Below are 19,776 nucleotides of genomic sequence, written 5' to 3'. Positions count from 1 at the left end.
AAGTCTGTCAGTGTTGGCATTTCCTGTTTGTTTTCCCTTCCAGGAGAAGAAGATTTTTCAGATTCCCTGGATGCATGCCGCAAGACATGGATGGGATGTTGAAAAAGATGCTCCCTTATTTAGAAACTGGGCCATTCACACAGGTACTGGAACTGTCTTTTTTGCAGGACAGATTTTCACATTGTTTTCCCTTTTAAAGTTACGTTTTCCTTCTTTCTGGTCTTTGCTTTTACCAACACAGAGAGTGAACTGAAGTTTACAGGTTTGTGGGAGGCTAAGTGTTTTTTCAAGGCCTATGATACTCTCCAGCTTAACTGAAGTCCATAACTCATTTGCATTGAGGAACACAGTAAAACTTAATTGATTTAAATGTTAACAACATTGGGTTCAAAACTGTCAGGAGTAGAGCCCAGTCAGCACTTTGTAGACACAGGCCCTTAGGCTTTTTATGCCTTTCTGTGGATTTGAGCCAGACGTAATAAAGGTAAACGCTGTGCAAGCGTTTCCATGTTATTAGGGAGTCTCGTCAGCTCTGCAGTGCCCTGGGTGTTTCTTAAGCACAAACTGTTCATCATCTGTTCTAGAGGAGTGCTTGAGGATGAGATCACAGCACTCTCTTGCAACCTCAGCTATTGTTCCAATGCTTGTCATGGGAAGCCAAGACTGATACCTTGAAGCTAACCTACGCTGTTATTATTTTACCTTGGATCTTCAGTCATTCTCACGTGCCTAACTTTCTTTTCTCCCTTAGGAAAATACCAGTCAGGAGTAGACAAGCCTGATCCAAAGACATGGAAGGCCAACTTCCGTTGTGCTATGAACTCCCTGCCTGACATAGAAGAAGTGAAGGACAAAAGTATAAAGAAAGGAAACAATGCCTTCAGGGTGTACCGCATGCTGCCGTTGTCTGAAAGGCCTTCCAAAAAAGGTAGAGGGAAGAGCTTCTCAACATGAAATGCTGTTGAGGGTATTGTGTTGAGAAAAACACCTACTGCAGGTAGCTCAGTGTGCAGCAAGCCACCAGTGCAAGCTGCACGTGGTGCCCTGGCTGGCTGGGAAATGGCTGGGACTTAGGAACAGCTGTGTGAAAAATGGGCTGCATTCAGAAGAGGGGATCAATGAGATGGGATACCCCCAAGCTGCTGATACTTGTGTCTTAAAGCTGATGAAGTTGTGTTCAGAATCTAGTCCCTGTCTCCTTCAGTCAAGGAATATGATCAGGGGATATTAGAGCTCAACACACGTAACTCAGTAGGGAGGATTCAGAATATGGTGGCTGACATTTTGGTCTCTTTTTTCAAGCAAAGGTGCAATTAAACTGTCTCTGTCTTGAGTTGAGTGAGGGCAGTACGCTCCTCTCAGAACATTAAACCACGAAACCACATTGTTAGTTAAAGACCATGAAAAACCAACCCACAGTGCACAATAATGGTGAAATGGGAAAGGGTCTGCATCACCAAATTTAGGGATTAAATCTCCTGCCTGCCAGAAGGACATCTAACCATCAGGTCAATCTCATAAGTATTTGGTTTCTTTCAAAGTAGAAATATTGATTTTAAGGGCTCATTAGCTTTTACATGGCTTCCTTGCTGCTTTGTGCAGTAGAACAATGGTTTCCTTAGTCCTCTGGTGTCCTGTGTTTCTAATTTGGATGAAAAGATAACCTGCAAACCAAACACATGGTGTTCCTCTAAAATCCAGTTCAGTTCACCTGTAGCTACAGTTTGCTATTTTCTTAGATTGAGAAGTGAGGGGCAGATCTTCAGTTTAAGGTCAGTGAGAGTGGAAATTCTGAACAATGGAATTTTGGGGGCAGAATCATACTGTGAAAGCGAGATCAGTAGGTAGAACATAAGGTAGAACATTAGTTTTGAAACTCTTTCCAGTCTCATGTCAATAGTGTATTTGGTATGTTTAGGCACATTCCCCTAGACCATAACATGTCCCTTGGCAGTAGATTTATTTAGGAACTACAAAAGTTCATCTTGAAAGGAGATTCTGGGAATGGGGGCCATAGCAGGAAAAGATACTGCAGAAAGTCCAGTTACTGTAAAACCATAGTTTGGGCCTTATATATATTTTCACATGCCCCTTTTTTGTGGCATGTGGCTAAATATGTGTGGGGACAAAAGAATCTGGCTGCAAGCATTTCTAATTTTCAGTGTGGGGTTTGGGATTCCCAAGTCCAGCATGATTGCATAAACCACTTTTGCATGAATTGTAATTTGTATATCCCTACTAGGTTGCAGCTGTATATAAAAATATTGGTTGACATTTATTATGATCTCTTTTCACATTAGATTAATAAACAATCAGCATTTTCCTGTAGCTACAGAGAAAATGTCAGAAATGTGGTGAGACATGAATTCTGATTTTTCTTCCCTTTAAGAATATTTTTCTCCCCTTCCTTCTTTTAAACAGGCCTTGTTTTTTAATTTGTCATTTTTCCATGTTTTTCACTTTGATTTTTTGGCTGCAGTTGCTTTCCTTGGTCCCATAGTGGTTCTCTTTTGTGGCCTTCTTAAAAAGAAAAACAAAAAAACCAGAGCATTCAAGGTGAATTTTTTTCTGCCCAGACTTTAAGAAAAGAGTTAAATTAGGCAAAATGTGTTCTCCCTTTACTAGGAAGTCCTACCATTTGGAGGTTCATTTTGGGGCTATTTGTCAGTGAATATAGAAAGTGTGAAGGGTAACTCATGGCACACAGGACTTCATGAAATCTTCCTTCTGTTGTTGCAGGGAAAAAAACGAAATCTGAGAAGGATGACAAATTCAAACAAATCAAGGTAAGAAGTGTCAGTTTAATAGTTCAAGAGCTTGTAAATACAATCTGTTGCAAGTATTTTTTAATAGCTCCAGCAGTATATTGTGGTGGGCACTTGGGAATGCCTGTGGTTTGGTTAAGTAACTGCAGCTACCAGGCATGTTTGGGGCTGGTTTTTGTGAAATATGAGGGCTGTTAAAGCCATGACTTACGTCATCAGTGGACTCAGCCCTTGTGTTACAATGGCTGAGGTTGGAAAACAGGCAGGCTCAGCAGTACATGGGCATTTGTTTGTCTCTGTAAGGAGCAGTGGAGTAATTAGGGCAGGAATGCTTCTGAACAGCAGAGCCACCTTTTGGAGCAAATAATTTCTGTGTGTAAAGCATTGGAAATTCATTTTCACTTAGGCAAGGGTCAGAGCTGCAGCCTTGCAGATGTGTGCTCATGTTTTGTCATGAGAAGGCCTCAGCAGTGAAGCTCTTCAGCTGCAGCCTGAGATTTTGGCTTGTTCAGGGTGATGGCTGCTGTCACTGTGAGGCACTGTATTCCTCAGCCTTCACACCTCTGCCCAGAGCCTCTGCAGAGTTTTTGCAAAAAAACTCCAGAGTTTTTTGGTTTTTTTTTTTTTCAAAAAAGCAAGTCTCAGAGATTTCAGACTCAGCTTTCAGTAAACTTGGTGCCCTTGGGCTGTGTGTAGCAGCTGTGTCTGCAGTGTCAGGGCAGCTTGGTGCCCTGCTGCTCACCTGTGAAGGGCTGTGCCACCCGTGCCTGGGTTCAGGCTCTGCTCCTCTGGCCAGGAGGTTCTGGGCCAGGTGAGCCCAGAAATGTGGGGAAAAGTCCTCCACTGAAACACTCTGGAAAGTGGGTGCTGCCACAGCAGTTGTGGCTTGGGAAGTTCCACATCAGAATGCTGTGCCTTTTAAATTGCCTTAGAGGAACCACCTTTGAACTCTCCTGTTTGGCTCTTACAGCCATGGGTAAGGCTTGTTACGAGGTGACTGATGGTGGCTGATGCTCAGAGGGAGCCAGTGAACCTGCCTTGGTCAGAAAAGAGCAGTGTGCCAGCACACAGACCTCTCCACCAGTGATACCTGCTGTTAGTTCCTGTAGCTCTGAGCTGGGGCCAGGTAGTACTCTTCCCTGTTCCCCCATTCTGACACAGATGTGCAGTGGCTAGCCTGGATTTTAAAAGGTGTTCTTTCCATACTCAGCCACTGTTAGGCTGACTGTTGAACATTGAGGGCTGTAGTAGTGAAGAGGGTTAGTAGATGAATTAAAGCAAATGCACGTTTCTGAGCATGAAAGATGCTTATAATTGCTTTTCTTGGAGATGTGAATTCCTGAGATCACAGTTGCATGTTTTGAATTGGATGCCTTACAGTTACCCTGAAAAATCTCTTTTAGTGGAGCCCAGTGGGAGGCTGCTCCACAATTTGGCTGGTAACTGCAGTGGGGTGATAGCAGCAGAGGGAGAGGCTGGGGATCTGAGCCCACATCTACAACTGGACTTTAGCATAGCAGGAGCCTTGCAGTGGGCTGCTGAATCCTGAAGTTGCCACTGCTGAATCCTCTGGGCACCCACAGCAGTCACTGGTGGCTGAGCTTGGGCAGGGTGCTGGGGGCACTCACTTGTCCCTGTGCATGTGACAGTCCTGGGCCCTACCAAGTCCCTGCTCCTCATGGGCAAAGGTGCAAGCAAGTCTCCCACCCCACAGGTAGGTCTCCTATCACTGGGCTTTTGGGCAAAAATCTGTCATTGCAATTCATTAAAATAATTTACAAATGAATTCTCGATAATGGGAAGGAAGCAGAAATGTCAGATCAGTATCAGAGATAAAACCAGTCTGTTTCTTTTGAAACAAAGGATTGAATGGAGGCTTAATTTCTACCTTATCCTAGATGTATCCTTTTGACCATGCAGCTCCATATTGAGAGACATTTTTAAAATCTTAGTGACTGCTTTTCCCATGCATTTTGCTTAGCCTAGACCTCTGAACACTGCAAATTTAGGTGATTTAACACCAACTGTGCCAGTATCCAAGTCTTTTTGTGGATCTGGCACCATTACCAATCCTTTCTGAGGCTTGAAAGGGGCTACTAAACAAACTTCTCTGTAGTTGGGCCTCAGTAAAGCTGGGCAATGCTGCACACACTGTTTCCAGGAGGGCTGCTCTGTTTGCACACCACCAGATACTCCGTGCTCCAGTGCAGCCCTGACTTATCTCTGCACCTGGGACCCCCAATGGATCCATAGCAGCTCATTCCAGCTTTTCCAGCTCTCCAAGTCTTTGACCTGTGGGCCAGCACCACTGGTGCAGCTCATCAAAGACCTGGTTGCCATTGACATTTAAGTTTTTACCCTTTTGATGTGCGAGGAGTGTTGGGACGGGGAGCCTGTTTGCCTTTAGTGTCTGGGGAGATTCACAGCTCCTGGTGAGTGGATCACAATGACAGCATGTGACAGCCAGGAAAAGCCTGTCCCGGTGCCCCCAGTATTTTACAATACAAATAGTTCACATGGTTAGCACTGGGGTGGGCTGGCACTGCAGGTCCCCAGGCTCACCTTGCTCCTGCCTTTGATGAAAAGCTTTAGAGCAGTGAAAAGGAGCAGGGTGTGAGCAGCTCTGCACCTCTCTGTGGGTGTCTGCTTCTGCCAGCAGGGGAGAACAGCAGAACAGAAGACTTTAGACGTTGTAACCAATAAACCTGTGAGAGGGTCAACACCAGGGAGGAAGTTGTGCCTGTAGAATAACCCTTCTGAAGAAATCCTGAGTTAATGGAATGAAGTTTTGGGTTCTACTCTGAAGGGATTTTTTTAGGTTCCCACTTGAGTGTATCAGGCTTACAGAGAGGCATCTTGTGGAAAGCTCAGTCTGTGTAGAGCAGTTGGTGTTTTCCAAATGCTCTTGCCCTGTGGTGATGTTTATGATGGGATCTAAAAGGCTGTATTTAGTGTAAACACTTTGGTTTGCTTTAAGGCTTGCTGTAGAGAAAAATTCAGGTTAGAATTTAGTAATTGCTGTACAGAAACCAAGGCTTCCTTTTAGAGAGTGCAGAGAGATAGAGTGTATTTGGAAGGGACTGAGGATGAGTATTAAATAGAATACTATTTAAAGCAGTGTTTCTTTCTTGTTTGTTTCAAATGTTAATCTCTTCTAGTAAATAGCTTACTACTTTATTGCTCTCAGAAGGCTTACTCTAAATTTGAGAATGAAAAATAGCTTTGGTTTCAAAGCACAAGATTTGAAAATGAATTAGTCTTGCACTTCTCCTTAGAGAAATATTTGTTCTAAGACAGTGTCATGCAGAGAGCAAGGGGGCATATCCCATCAGAAGTGATGGGATTTGTTACCATCTCAGAAAAAAAGAGGTGAACTGTCTCCTAAAATAAAGCAATCTTGACCCAGCTGTACTTTTTTTCATTCTAGCAAGAACCAGTTGAATCATCTTTTGGGATGAATGGGCTAAATGATGTCACTTCTGATTATTTCCTGTCCTCCAGTATAAAAAATGAAGTTGACAGTACAGTGAATTTTGTAGGTAAGTACTTCTGTGCTTTTTTTACATACTACGTGCACAGGTGTGTTCAAAACCCCTTTTGGTCTGCAAGACTTATCTTTGCATCAGCATTTTGCACTTCAGGGAGTGCCACAGTTGCAGCCAGACGCATTTCTCAGTAGCCCAGGCTGTGGTTGCAGGCCACTCTCAGCACCCTGTGCAGAGACAGTGAGCAGTGCTGTCTCAGTGGGGTTGTTCCCTTCAGGGTGAAGCTCTCACAGGCACCTTTGGCTGGCTTCTCCTGGTGGGGACTTCTTCACAGGGTGTCCTCAGCCATGAGGAGATTTTAGCCAGTCGTATGAGAGTGGAGCTGCAGTCAGATGGCAGTTCCCATGGCTCAAAGCAGAGGTTTCTATAGAACACCATTTTATTTGGAAGTTCAAACCAGCAAAATGTGGAAACTTGGTTCTTTTTACTGACACCTCAGAAGAAGAGAGAATTTTTAACATCACTGGGCTAATGAAAAGGCTCATCAAAGACTGCATTTAGAAACCAGTACATGAGAAATTAGCTGTCATCTCAGCACACAAATAATTGGTCCTCAGTAGAATAATTGGACTAGGCTTTGACAGCTCTCTTTTGGTTAAGGCTGTCATTGCAGCAAGAGCTCCTAGTAATATGACCCACATACCATTTTGTCTAGAATTCCACTTTTAAATATGACAAATATGTTAGTTTTCTGCTTAGAGAGATGGCAGAAAACATGTGCAGTGCCTGCTCTCAATCCCCTTTTCTTAGGTCACAGCTTTGCACAGTCATTCCCCTGAAGTACTTGTGTGCCTGAGGAGTTTGTGAGCAGTTTTGGTGTCTTTATGGCAGTTAATTTAATCAGCTGTGGATTTGTGAGAGTATTAGAACATGCTTGCTGCTCCTACTGCAAGGCTTGAAGGAGTAGCACCATAGTGCTGTTAATGCTTCCTGTTCACTGGCTGAGAATTGGATCCAGTCTTGTTTAACTATTGAGATGTGAGGTGTGCTGCTTATCCAGACTGCAGAAAGAAGCTGTTATTTAGGAGTGCAGAAAGGGTTTTAATGTAAACAGGGAGGAAAGGGTAAATGAGAATTGTTCTGCAGAAAGACAGGAAGTCAGCTGGAGGGGATGAAAGACAAACAGCACCTGCAGAGCTTTTGGCATACATGCAGCTCACTGGAAGCTGTGGCATAATGCCCAAGTGAGCAGGAGTTTTTGCTGTGCATTTTATCTCTCAGGGTGGGTAAGAACTGGTCAGATATTGAGGAAAAAGATAAAACAGTGCAGATGGCCTGCTCTTACCTGGGTGGGTTGTGCAATATTGGTCTCTCCCAGATAAAAAATTAACTATGTGTGCTCTTGCACCATTCTCACCACACTCAATAAAAAGCTGGTTCTTTCAGAACCAGGTAAGGTGAAATGAAGGGGAAACGAAATATCTGAAACATAGTTGTAGTGATTCAACTTTTAAAAAGTCTATCTGGTATGCATGTAATTTTCTTTATGCTGACATTGTTTCATAAAATACACATCCAAGTTTTGAAGATTTTCCACTGGTTACCTGGCACTTCACAAAGCAAAATAATGTGCAGCTTTTCCCTGGGAAAAATACCTGTTGCTTTTCTTTTTCAAAAAAGCCCTGTATAAAGATAGAATGCAGGGGTGGATTATGTGTATAGATGCGTGCATTCATGTTTATTTATCTTACTTCATGCAGGAATAGATGCTATCTTTTTACTTTTTCAAATTTAATAATTAGTATACTCAGGTTACTTAACAGAAGAATTGCCTACATGTTTTTTCCCTCGTGGGTCAAGAAAAAAATGCATTGTTTGAACAACACAGCATTGTGTTTGTACAGAATTTAGCCTTTTGTTCCTTTTGAAGCTTTATGTGCAGTGAAAGAATATCTGTAGTCGTTCTTTTGGGTCACTGTGGTTTCAGGTTAGCCATGCTCTGAGATGGCCCCATCTCTGTGCATTCTTCTGATCTAACTCATGGCTTTCAGTTCTGTGCTGGATTAATGCATTTGTCATGTGTTCACGCAGCTGGGATTAAAGGAGGAGTTGTACAAGACAGAGGAAATTCAGACAAGTGAGATCCTGGTTTTCACCATACTTTTGCTTTGCTCAGTAACTTTTTGGTACCTGGGTTTGTCAGCCTTTTTCAAAAGGTTGCTGTGTAGAACAACTAACTGTCTGCAAAGCATTTCAGGGCTCTTGGAAAGCATCCATGGTTGCTTCACTTTGTGGAAATAAGTAACACTCCCTTGATATTAAATGTCATGTGCTCTTTTTGTATTAAATATCGTGTGCCTGGAGGAATAGGAAACCCCTCTGTTAATAACTAACCAAGCTGTAGCTTTCTGTCAGAGAGCACGGAGATTGCAGGTACAACTGTTATTTTCTGCACACCATCAATGGCATTGTGAGGGTCAGTGAGAACAGCCATATAACTGGAGCAGAAATTTTTCATGGATTCATGTCATATGTACCTCAGAGTCCCACAGTGTTTGGCTTCAGCCCACGGCCAGGTTTTTGCATGCCAGTTCTGGTCTTCTGTTGTATGGTTTACACGAGAGCCTTCAGAGGCCATGGGATGTTGGCAGCTTGTTGAGGATCAGAGATTTCCTTTAGAACTCTCACTGAAACTTCTATCCCTTGGAAAAGGGTGGTGGGCATGGAAAAATCTGCTGAGACTCCTGAAGATTCCATCAGATACCCAGCAGCCTCTTAGAGATTCAACAGGCTCAGGATGTTATCAGTAATCAGGTTTTTTGTCTCCAATCCCAAGTTGTAGGGCAGCCACACCTTGATGGCAGCAGTGAGGAGCAGGTGATCGTTGCCAACCCTCCTGATGTTTGTCAGGTGGTAGAGGTGACAACAGAAAGTGATGAGCAGCCCCTCAGCATGAGCCAGCTGTACCCTCTACAGATCTCCCCGGTCTCATCCTATGCAGGTAAGAAACTTGGCATTTCTTTACACCCCTTTTTCTGGAAACGTTTAGAAGGCATTGTGGGAAAGAGGGCTCTTCCAGGGTAGCTAACAAAGGTTCAGAATTGCATGCTCATCTGAATTGTTAATGAAACTCAAAAATGCACAGCCCTCTGCTCATTTCCTTGGGAAAAACTTGACAGATCTGAGTGTGGAAATGTGAGCTGCAGGTTTTAGCCTGTGAGTAGTGGAAAAAGAACATTTTTAGGTAGAATGCAGAGGTCTTTTAGAGGGGGGGTTTCAGTGGTATAAATGACTTGCCCCCTGCCTTTACTAAAGATCAAAGGTCCTTTCTGCTGTGTGTTTGCTCAGTGTGCAGTGCTGAGGGCTGCACTAATGATGTATCTGTGTGTGGGTATGGAGCTGGGGCCAGAGGGAGTGGGTCTGCCTTGCTGCAGCCTAGAGGAGCCATGTAGTGACTGATAACAAGTGATCTCTCATCAGCAGAGCCGTGGACATCTGGCTTCCAACGTCTGCCTGCCATCTGGATTCCCTGATACCTAAAAGAGGATGAGATAACAGGCTTCCCCCTACTCCAGTGAGGGTGGTTATGGTTTCTCTTTCCATCTGGCCCCTTGTTTTCATGTAACTGTTAGGAAGTCAGGAGTCTTTGGCACTCATGTATCCCTTATCCAGCTCTAAGGCTGTGTCCAGAGGGTTTTAGGGGAGAACAGACACAAGGGTACGAGTGGACATGCTGTAAAGAGTCCTCACAATCATGTAGGCCTTAGTGCACAGGGAGCAGGACAAAGCCACATTTGAAAGGAGAAAAAGTTTCAGATGCAGCCTTTCTGTTTTAACATGGTGCTGATTTGCAAGCCTTAGGAGACTGGGTAGAAACACAAATGTTACCTTTTAAGGCAAATTGAAGTATAAATTGTTCTCTGTGCATTTTATTATTTTACACATGGTTTTGCCTTTGATTCATTAGGCTGAAATTTCTTCTAGACACATTTTTATAAAGTATGCATTTAGTAATTTTTGTCTTTGGGACCAAGTGAATAGTATGATGTTCTTTTGGATCGTCTCCACTGTTAGTCTCACACATGTTGATAAATGATTTTACTTCCCAACGTGTTTAGTCTGCAATGACCAAAGCATTTAGAATACCTTTGCAAAGCATAAGTCAGGGAGATAGGAGAATGCTTAAATTTATTAGCAGCAGGGAGACAAGGGCCTTGGAAACATTTTTCCTCTTTGCAGATATGTCTTGGAAAACTTTTCCATCTGGGTGAACATGACAATGCAATCTTTTAACTTCAGCTATACGATGTAAATTCTTGAAATGCAAACAGAAGTCACTGCCTTGGTCTGGAAGTCATGGTGGTTTCTGGGACAGGACTGATGGAGAAAATGAGCAAATCCTGGCCTAACTGCCCTAAGGTCATTGCAACCAGCCTGCATAAGGAAAATGATGGATGATTCAAGTACTTCTATCCCCTTGCACTGTCTTGTACCTTGGTGGCCTTCAGTTGTCCTGACTTACACCTGGCCCTGCCAGCCCAGAACTCAGATAACAGAGTTCCATGCCACTGGCATGCTTTTGAGTGCACCTCAAGGCAGCTCTTGATGATCCTGGCTGCTGTAGCTAGAGGCCAGTGAGGAGTGGAGTACTGCAAAGTCCTGGGACAAGTCTTATTTAATATATGGATGAGCAGAAGGTATGCTGGAGTCATGTTTGTGAACTTTATACAGGTGACCCCAAATAGGGGACAGCAGTCAATGTGTTTGAGGGCAGAGTCACCATCCAGAGAGTCCTGGGGAGATTTCAGGAATGGGTCAGCTGAAACCATATGAAATTTAGCAAGGGCAGATGGGAAGAGCTGTGCATAGGAAGGAAGAGATCTGTGCAGCAACAGAGGCTGTGGCTGATAGTGTGGAGAGCAGATCTGCAGAGAGGTGAGTAGGCAGTGAGCTGGGCACGAGACACCAGAGCACCTCAGCCACAGAGAGGTTTTCAGGAGCATGGCCAGTAGATCTGGGGAAGTGACTATCCTCCTCTATCAGCTGTAGTTGCACTACTTTAAAAGCACTGCATCCAGTCTTGAGCTCCCCAGTCTGAGAAACTTCCAGACAAACTGGAGCAAGTGCAGAAAAGGCTACACGGGGTCTGGCCTCTCACTCTATGAGAGGATACAGGGGCTGGGGCTTGTTCAGCGTGGAGGAGAGATGGTGTGAGCACTTCCTTGCTGCTGCCTCTACCACAGGGATGTTCCTGAGAAGGCAGAGCCAGGCTCTCACAGCAGGGCATGGTAGGAGGGTGAGAAACAGCAGGCTAAATTGAAACAGAAAAATTCTGTCCAGCTGGATAAAAGCAAAAACATCACCTGTTTCACCACAAGGACGGCCAGGCACTGGAGCAGGATGCCCAGAAAGATTGGGCTGCCTCCATCCTCAGGAGTTTTCAAGACCTGAAGGGATAAGGCCCCAGGCAATGCAGTCCAGTCCTGTAGCTGGGCCTGCTTTGAGCAAGAGGTTGGGCTGAAGACCTCCTGAGGTTCCTGCCAGAATCAATTATTCTGTGAACCACTTTTTTTTTTTTTAATTTTTTTTAAGGATGTGTTTGCTCTTAAGCCAGAGCAGAGACAGGAGTCTGTGTGTTAGAACCCTGAAATTTCTAGGACAGTCTTGTGACACTTTCTGCTTTGTCTTGCTGCACACAGACTTGTATATAACCACAGGAACCTTGGCCCTGTGCTTGTGGCTTTGCTCTGTCAGGTGCTGCTGGCTGAATGGCAGGAAAGAGTATGACCATAACAGCTGTGCAGGAACAGTTATTTGAGCTCTTCTGAAACAACAACCAAAAAAAGTAGCCAGATATGTCAGCTGTCCTACATAAATCTGGTTTAGTTCAAAACACTTCTGGTTCCTTTCTGAGGTTACTCAGGCAAATGATGTGAGCGGCCCGTGTGAGTTTTTTCATGTATCTGCTGATGTCTATGAAATCCTTTTGGTTTTTATTACCGAGGCTGTTGTCAACTGCCTGTTGTGTTTGACACTGATTCAAACACCCTCCCTGGTAGAAATAACCTCTCTAACTTTCCATGCTGCATGGCCAGCTTCCCTGGCTTTGCTAACTATAGTGCTATCTCTTGCTCAGCAGTTTGTTAAGTATAAACACCAAGGATGGATTCCTTTTGAGCTGCATCACTCTGGTTTTGTTGTGACACGCTTCTTCTGTCAAGGAGTATCTGTTACTTGTCTCTGTGTGGATTCCTTCTATTGACTCTGTCTTCAGGCTGTTTCTCCTTCGTGTGAATTAATTTTTCCTCTCCTCCCCCCAGTATGGCTTAATTAGCCATCTCAGTCTCACTGGCACATCTTTCTGTGCCTGGGCCGGTGAAGGAGAAGGCCTGCAGTGCTTTGACTTTGCAGGCCACTGCAGTTAGATGGAGTGTTTTGGGCTGTTCCTCTGCACACTGTGTGGAGGCACCAGGAGCGGGGCTGGCTGTGGAAGCAGCAGTGTGGGGTAGAATGCCTTGGGGTACAGTTTAGATCCTGGGCTCTGAAGCAGTGACTCAGCCCATCGGTTTTTAATGCCTAGTCAAAGCTGGAGAGGATGGCAGGGTGCTGCCAGTCTCTCTGAAGACGTGACCCACGAGGCATGGGCCATGCACTCCTGGCACTTGTGCTGTGGGCAGTGCAGGACATGAGGCTGGCCTCTGGGGAGGCAGAGTTCAGCAGTTTGCATGGCCTAAAGTGCATAACACAGAGCTGAGAGTGAGCACTGGCCTTCAGAGCTCTCTTGCCTGCCCTGGTAATTTATCACATCACTCCTTGAACTGTGATTTCTCTGTTCCTTGTGGGTGAGCCCTCTCTGTGCAGCCCTGCTGTGGGGAGTGGAGTGTTGGTGTCCTGACAGAAGCCTGGGGTTATCCTGCCAGGAAACAGGATACAGGGCTTCAAAACCCCACAGGCTGAAGGGAACCTGCAATCCAGGCTCCAGTGGATTAGTCTGGGGAGCCAGGGGCTGTGCTGGAGGCAGTAGCCATCACTGCAGACTGGAAACAGGGGTTTCTGCCCTGTTCCAGGTGTATCTGAGGCACAGCAGTCTCCACCAGCCCTGGGCCAGGAGCCTGACCCTCAGACAGTAGGAGCTGTGTCTTCAGACACACCTAGGCTTGAGAATGCAGTAAAAAATCTTGGATTTCAGGCTCTTCTGCTAGGGAGGGATGCGGCTGTGGGAGGCTGGCTGTCCCACTGGAGCTGTGCCCCTGTAACTGTGCTCTGGTTGGAGTGAGGAGGGTGAGGGAGGCCCTGTGTGCTGCAGGGAGGTGATGGGACTGGAGGCTGGAGTACTGCCCCTTGTTCAAGTGGTGGGTGAGTGGCTGAGAAATAGGCTGGGGAGAGGCAGCAAAGGCAAAACGATACCAACTGTACCAGAGTTTATCAACAGCAATGAAGCCCCAGAAGTGACAACAAGCCCTTGAGGGAGTAGCTGGGATAACAGTTCATGAAGCAAAATCCCATTTGCCTGGTCCAGGGTGGAGCTGTTTCTGATCTTGCTGGGAGATAGAGATTTGGACAGAACTTTGTCCCTTGCAGGGCCTGGAGTGGCTGTAGAGGGGCAAGAGAGAGGAGGCATCCCCTGCTTGCTGGAGATTCTTCCCAGAAAGCACAAATCTTCTTCCCTCTCTGTTTCTGCCTTTTCCAGAGTATAGACATGCTAACTGTGGTAACCATGTGAGCTGAACAGCCCCAGTTGTTCGAGGCAGCTGTGCTGTCTAGCCCTGCTGTGGCAGGGTCTCCATGCTTCTCCATTGTCTTCTGCTTGTTTGACTTGACTCAGTTTGCTTCCACTTGTTGGACATACATCAGGCCTCTTGGGCTGGAATTTGTTACTGTAGATAGAATAGCAGGAGTTTCATTTTTGTTTCTGTTTTGTTTGACAGAAAGTGAAACAACTGACAGCGTTCCAAGTGATGAAGAAAATGCAGAGGTAAGTGCTTTCTGGGCTTTTAGCACTTTGGACCAAGGTCCCAAGATCTGTGCCCTGAGATATTCTTCTCCTTCCCCATTGCAATTCTGTCTACCTGTGGAAAATTCATTTTGGTAATAGCTGGGGGAGGAGAGCAGACCAGGAACGTCAGAACATACAGACATTTGGATGATTGTCACAGGATTAGTATCTCTACAAATCAATTTCTCCTCATCTGTCCAAACCACGAGGTTAATTTGCATAATAAGATGTTCTGCAGAGCCATCTAACAGTGCCAGCTAATATGTTAACACGATGCATTGATGTTGCTGAGTAGGAAGTATCTATCTTGGTTGAAAGTTTGCTCACTTGGTGTTCCCTAAATGGCACCTGAACCCCTGTAACTGGAGGAAATGCTTACACGTGTGACGGAAATGAAGCTAGAATGTTTGAGGTGGGTGGGGCAGAAAGCTGTCCTGAGCAGTCAGTTGGGTACTGCTGGGTGAAAGGAGTCCATGGGGAAAGTAAACTGAGCTGCACATACACAAAAGCACCACTCCCCTTTTATTTTGGGGCTGCCATCAAGGTACCAGACCTACCAATCCCCATGTGTACTCAAAGGCCAAGTGAAGCTCACTGAGGGCTCTTGGATGCCCTGTGCTCCAGCTGCTTTTTGCATGAGGCCTTTTGCAAAGCTGTCTCCTGCTCTGTCCCCCTCCAAAAGCTCTCTGAATCCTTCTTGGAGGGTGACCAGTTGTGCATCTGTATAACAACATGGCTAACCCACGTGGTCTCTGGTGCCTTGGGGTCTGTATACCCTTACAGAGACTGCCAGTAGTGACTCCACACACCTCCTTCAACAGGAGAAGTGGCCGAGAGCAGAGACATCCTAAGGCAGCGGCTGGAGGCTCGGGCTCTTAGAGGTGGAATAATTTGTGTGCAATTTGTGGCTATTCCTATCTTCATCTTGCTACTTGGAGTAAGTCACGGAGTTACATTCACTTATACAGTGTTCCCTTCTTTCCTTCCCCGGTTTCTAGGGTCGGCTCCACTGGCAGAAAAAAAACATCGAAGGCAAACAGTATCTCAGCAACCTAGGCATGAGGAACACTTCTCATATGCTTCCCAGCATGGCAACGTTTGTAGCCAACAAGCCTGACCTCCAAGTGACGGTGAAAGAGGAGAGCTGCCCACTGCCTTACAACAGCTCGTGGCCTCCCTTCCCAGACATCCCCCTGCCTCAGGTGGTGTCCGCAGCCTCCACGAGCAGCAGCCAGCCAGACCGCGAGACGCGGGCCAGCGTCATCAAGAAAACGTCAGACATCACCCAGTCGAGAGTCAAGAGCTGCTAAGCCTCTCACAGCGTGGGTTTTTAGCTCTGTTTCTGTTTGGTTTTGTATTTTACGTTTCTCTGAGAGAGGCTCGTCCCTTGACGCACACGAGACAAACCCTAAGGTGAAGCCTTGGCGATAGAAAACCTTGCAGTGTCTGCCTCCAGGCCGGAGTGGTTTTAACTCAGGACTCCAGCAGTCGGTGTGGACACGTGAACCCGTATTTCCCGGATTGCTACATAGGAAAAGAACCCAAGAACTTTGGCCCGCTCACAGGTTCCGGTGTTTCCTACGAGGACCAACCCACCACGAGGGAAGTGGTGCTGCTGCGCTTCTTTGCTGTCAAGGCTCTGATGGAACTGAACGCCTCAGAATGGGAGAGAAAATGTGAACTAGCTGGAATATTTTTAAATAAAGAAAAATCTATTGTGAATATTGTACATAGTGCAGTACTAGCAAAGTTGCAGTCTGCTTCTGCACCTTATTAAGAAAGCACTTACAAAAGGCCTTTTATTACCTTGCTCTACTTAATGGCACATTGAAGGTCCCTCTCTCCACCTGTATTCTTTTCCAAGGCTGTTCTTGCTAAAGTGTCTTTAAAGAATAGAGGAAGGGAAAGGAAACTCCAACTTCCCGTGTGGATTTCGTACGTTCTGAGACTGCTTTCATCATGTTTGTTTCTAATCTGCTATGCTTGAATGCCGCGTGGTACAATAGAGAAAAGAAAAGAAACTTATTACAGAGATATTATGCAAATTCCCAGATTTAAAAAAGAAGAAAAATACTCTAATTCTAACCAGAGCAAGCTTTTTTATTTTTTATACAGGGGAATATTTTATTCAAAGTAAAATTCTAAAGTGAATATAATTTTTTTTAATCTTTTCTACAGCAAAATTTATAATTTTAAGATTCAGTCCTTGGTTATCAGCAGTTATGACATCCTTGTGGCACATTTTTTTTTTAATTTTGTAAAGGTGAAATAGCTTTTATGAGCTCATGTAGCAATCAGATTATCCTGTGGATTGATAATAAATATGGTATATAGTTAAATTTTTAATAATCCTCTTGTTTGGCTCATTTTTAATCTTTCAGAAGCCCCAGATGGCGTGGGGTTGGTAGGTGATTGTGACCTCTCGGGGTGAGCAGTTAGCATAAGCTGCCTTTATGATTTGTGGAGCACCCATCCCAGAGGATGGGAGGTGCTGTGCTTGAGGCAGCTCGAGGTGAAAGAGTAACCAGAGCTCAGAGGTGACTTTCTCAGGTCTGACCTCAGCTGTGGAATTGGGAGCTGGGGCAGCTGTAACTCCGTGGCTGGGCTTTGACCAGGTTACCTCATGGTCTTGTCAAAATCCATCCCCACCCAGTGCAAGCTCAGCTCCACTTCCCCCATTCCTCAGAGATCTCTCTGTGGCTTGTTTGCAGCTTCCTTGTCTGCAAAACTCTCATTTTGCAGTTTCAACCAATGAATGGAGTGAATCAGAAACCAGCAGTGTCCAGGGCTTTCAGCATTACTGATGGTGGCAAGTTCTGATCCCTGGAAAGCCGTAGTTTATCTGAGGGTGCAGAATGACCTGTGTGCTTGTGGTGGTGGGCAGGCTGTGGCATTGCAGAGTGCTGTGCACTTAGGGCTGGCACAGGCAGAAATTGAGAGCTCTCACCCTTTTGCAGCTTTTTAAGCTGTTGGAAGGGACACAGATTGATTCAGGTACATAAAATCTGTGGATGGAGTGGCCTTCAGATGTGATGACCATTCTCATACCAGCCTGAGAGGTGTGTGAGCTGAGAGCAGAGAATGTTGGGCTGATGAGCAATAACATGGCAAAAAACGGCAAAATTTCACAGGGAAATGTGCTACCCGGCCATTGGAAAGGGAAAATAAACAGAACAATTTTGCTGTGCTCTTAACCTGATCCTACACTTCCAACTTTCATCACAGGTCTATGTGGAACTTGGAATTCTTTCACCCTCTGCCTGGTGGCCTGGGAAGACAAAGTCAGAGCTTTGGTCAGAGTTGGGAGTAAGAGGAATGCCTGAGCAGTATTTGAAGTGGAACTAAAGACTTGCAAGGCTTAAATTATGTATGTAAACTTCCTAGTTTTTGTCCCTTTCATTTGGTCATGCATTTACCTTTCCAGTTTCCTAGTTTCCAAGGCTGATTCAGGTGCCTAGAAGGAGCCCCAACAGGGCTGCCAGAGCAGAGTGAGCTGTCTTTTCTGTGTGTCCTGCCTTCAGCCAGCCCAGCTGGTCCCTGGGGTGAGGAGATGGTTGCCCAGGGGCTGCCTGGGGTACACAAATGCTCCTTTGCAAAATAAGAGCTACCACTTGCCAGGAGAAGAATTTGCTGCTCTTTGCATCACCTATGTGAAGCTCAGCAGTAGGAGCAGGGCAAGGCAGGCACCTTCAGCTTAACCCAGGAGCTTTCCATAGCTGGAGGGAGTGACACATCACATCTCACCTCTGGTCATTCCATGGGACTGTCACAGCAGGATGGAGATGGCAGGGACACCTGAGCTGCAGAACTGCTGATCCCCACCCTGCTCCAGCAGCTGAGCAATAGAGACACACACACTCCCCTCTGGGGACAGAGTGCATGCCTGGCAAAATCCCCTCTTCCCAAAATTCCCTCTTTGGAACTTCTCCAGGAGGTGTCCAATCTGTGTCCATAACACTGTATGTCAGAGGCTACACACCTTGCAGAGACAGTGACACCTCTGCACTGTGCTCACACCAAGTGCACTGTGGTGCATTGGTGTAATGCCCAGAAGATTTCCTTGGGCTGGGACGTCAGGCGTTCATTCTGGAATCCGGGGTCCAGGTGCATTTGTTACCTGTGCTTGCACAAAGTCATACAGACCCTGGAATCCGGGGTTCAGGTGCATTTGTTACCTGTGCTTGCACAAAGTCATACAGACCCTGGAATCCGGGGTTCAGGTGCATTTGTTACCTGTGCTTGCACAAAGTGATGCAGACCCTGGAATCCGGGGTTCAGGTGCATTTGTTACCTGTGCTTGTACCAAGTCATACAGACCCTGGAATCCGGGGTTCAGGTGCATTTGTTACCTGTGCTTGTACCAAGTCATACAGACCCTGGAATCCGGGGTTCAGGTGCATTTGTTACCTGTGTTGCACCAAGTCATACAGACCCTGGAATCCAGGGTTTACTTGCATTTGTTACCTGTGCTTGCACAAAGTCATGCAGACCCTGAAATCCGGGGTTCAGGTGCATTTGTTACCTGTGCTTGCACAAAGCCATGAAGCCCACGCAGCCTTTGCTGGCCCAGCTGCCAGTTCAGCCCTGAGACACTGGGACCAGTGCCCACCATTAGCACTGCAGTAACACCCAGTGATCTGGTGCAGTCCTGGGATGTGCCCAGCCAACCCTGCAGGAGCCTCTGATGGAGGTGGGAGGTAAGGGAAAGCAGTTATGGGAAGCTGGTTGGATCTATTCTAAGCTAAGATCAGTCAAAGTTTTCTGCAGGAGAGTTTACGGATGATTATAAATGATTTTTTGCTGGTTTGGAAGGGGTTAAGATAACTACTGAAGGACTCCCGTGAAGGTAGGATCTCCCTTTCCATAACTCAGCTGAAGTAATGGGAAAAATGAGAGAGAGCATGAAAGAAAAAAAAAAATAAACCCATGTTCCCAAGTGTAAGTTTATCCAGGTGTGCTTATGAGTCACAAAATGTTACAATCCTGCTGGACATCCTCCTGGAGCCTGGCAATACCATCACACACAAAGGTATTCAAATCCCATTGAAAACTGCTGGAGGTGAGTCAGGATTCCCCAGGGGCAGCCCCTCGCTCTCTTTCCTCCCAGCAGGTAGGGATGAGCTCCTGTGTGCCTGTCCCCAGGGGCCACCCCCTTCTGTCCCCTGCCTGTCGGCCTCTGCTCAGGGGGATGTACACAGACGCCTTGCTCCTTCCTTGGGACGTCCTGGGAGGCAGTAGCCATGAAAACCTGGCCATCTCTTCCCCACAGCACTGCCACACACACCCATTCTGCACGGGGATAAAGGGGAGAAAGGCTTCTGTGGGAAGTGTGAGAATTGTCCGTGCCAGCGTGTGCTCTGGCTTTCCTCAGGAACCCTTGGAATAGCCAAGGTTTGCCAAAGGGGTTCTGCCTGGGACAGAAGGACGTGGCCAAGGGCTGGCCGTGGCCTGGGGCTGTGCAGAGGTGGCCTGGCAAGGAGCTGGACCAGGGCCAGGACACCATCTGCCATCCTTGGATCCCTCAGGGGAC

General features: G+C 46.1%; 1 protein-coding gene across 5 annotated transcripts in view; it reads left to right on the top strand.

Annotated features, from left to right (window-relative positions):
- IRF2 (interferon regulatory factor 2) overlaps window positions 1-16,595 on the top strand; it is a 40,230-nt gene extending 23,635 nt beyond the window's left edge. For all 5 annotated transcript variants that reach the window (XM_066316890.1, XM_066316887.1, XM_066316888.1 and 2 more), the window contains 7 exons: window positions 44-143; window positions 752-928; window positions 2,740-2,786; window positions 6,193-6,304; window positions 9,087-9,251; window positions 14,179-14,225; window positions 15,245-16,595. In XM_066316890.1, the coding sequence (XP_066172987.1) occupies window positions 44-143; window positions 752-928; window positions 2,740-2,786; window positions 6,193-6,304; window positions 9,087-9,251; window positions 14,179-14,225; window positions 15,245-15,556 (960 nt within the window). In that variant the 3' untranslated portion in view covers window positions 15,557-16,595. The remainder of the gene's footprint in view (window positions 1-43; window positions 144-751; window positions 929-2,739; window positions 2,787-6,192; window positions 6,305-9,086; window positions 9,252-14,178; window positions 14,226-15,244) is intronic.
- Window positions 16,596-19,776: the final 3,181 nt, after the last annotated feature.

This window comes from Sylvia atricapilla, chromosome 4 (assembly GCF_009819655.1).
Source record: "Sylvia atricapilla isolate bSylAtr1 chromosome 4, bSylAtr1.pri, whole genome shotgun sequence".
NCBI classification, from domain to species: Eukaryota; Metazoa; Chordata; class Aves; order Passeriformes; family Sylviidae; genus Sylvia; species Sylvia atricapilla.
The sequence above is the reverse complement of the archived record's forward strand: the minus strand, read 5'-3'. Positions and strand labels throughout refer to the sequence as shown.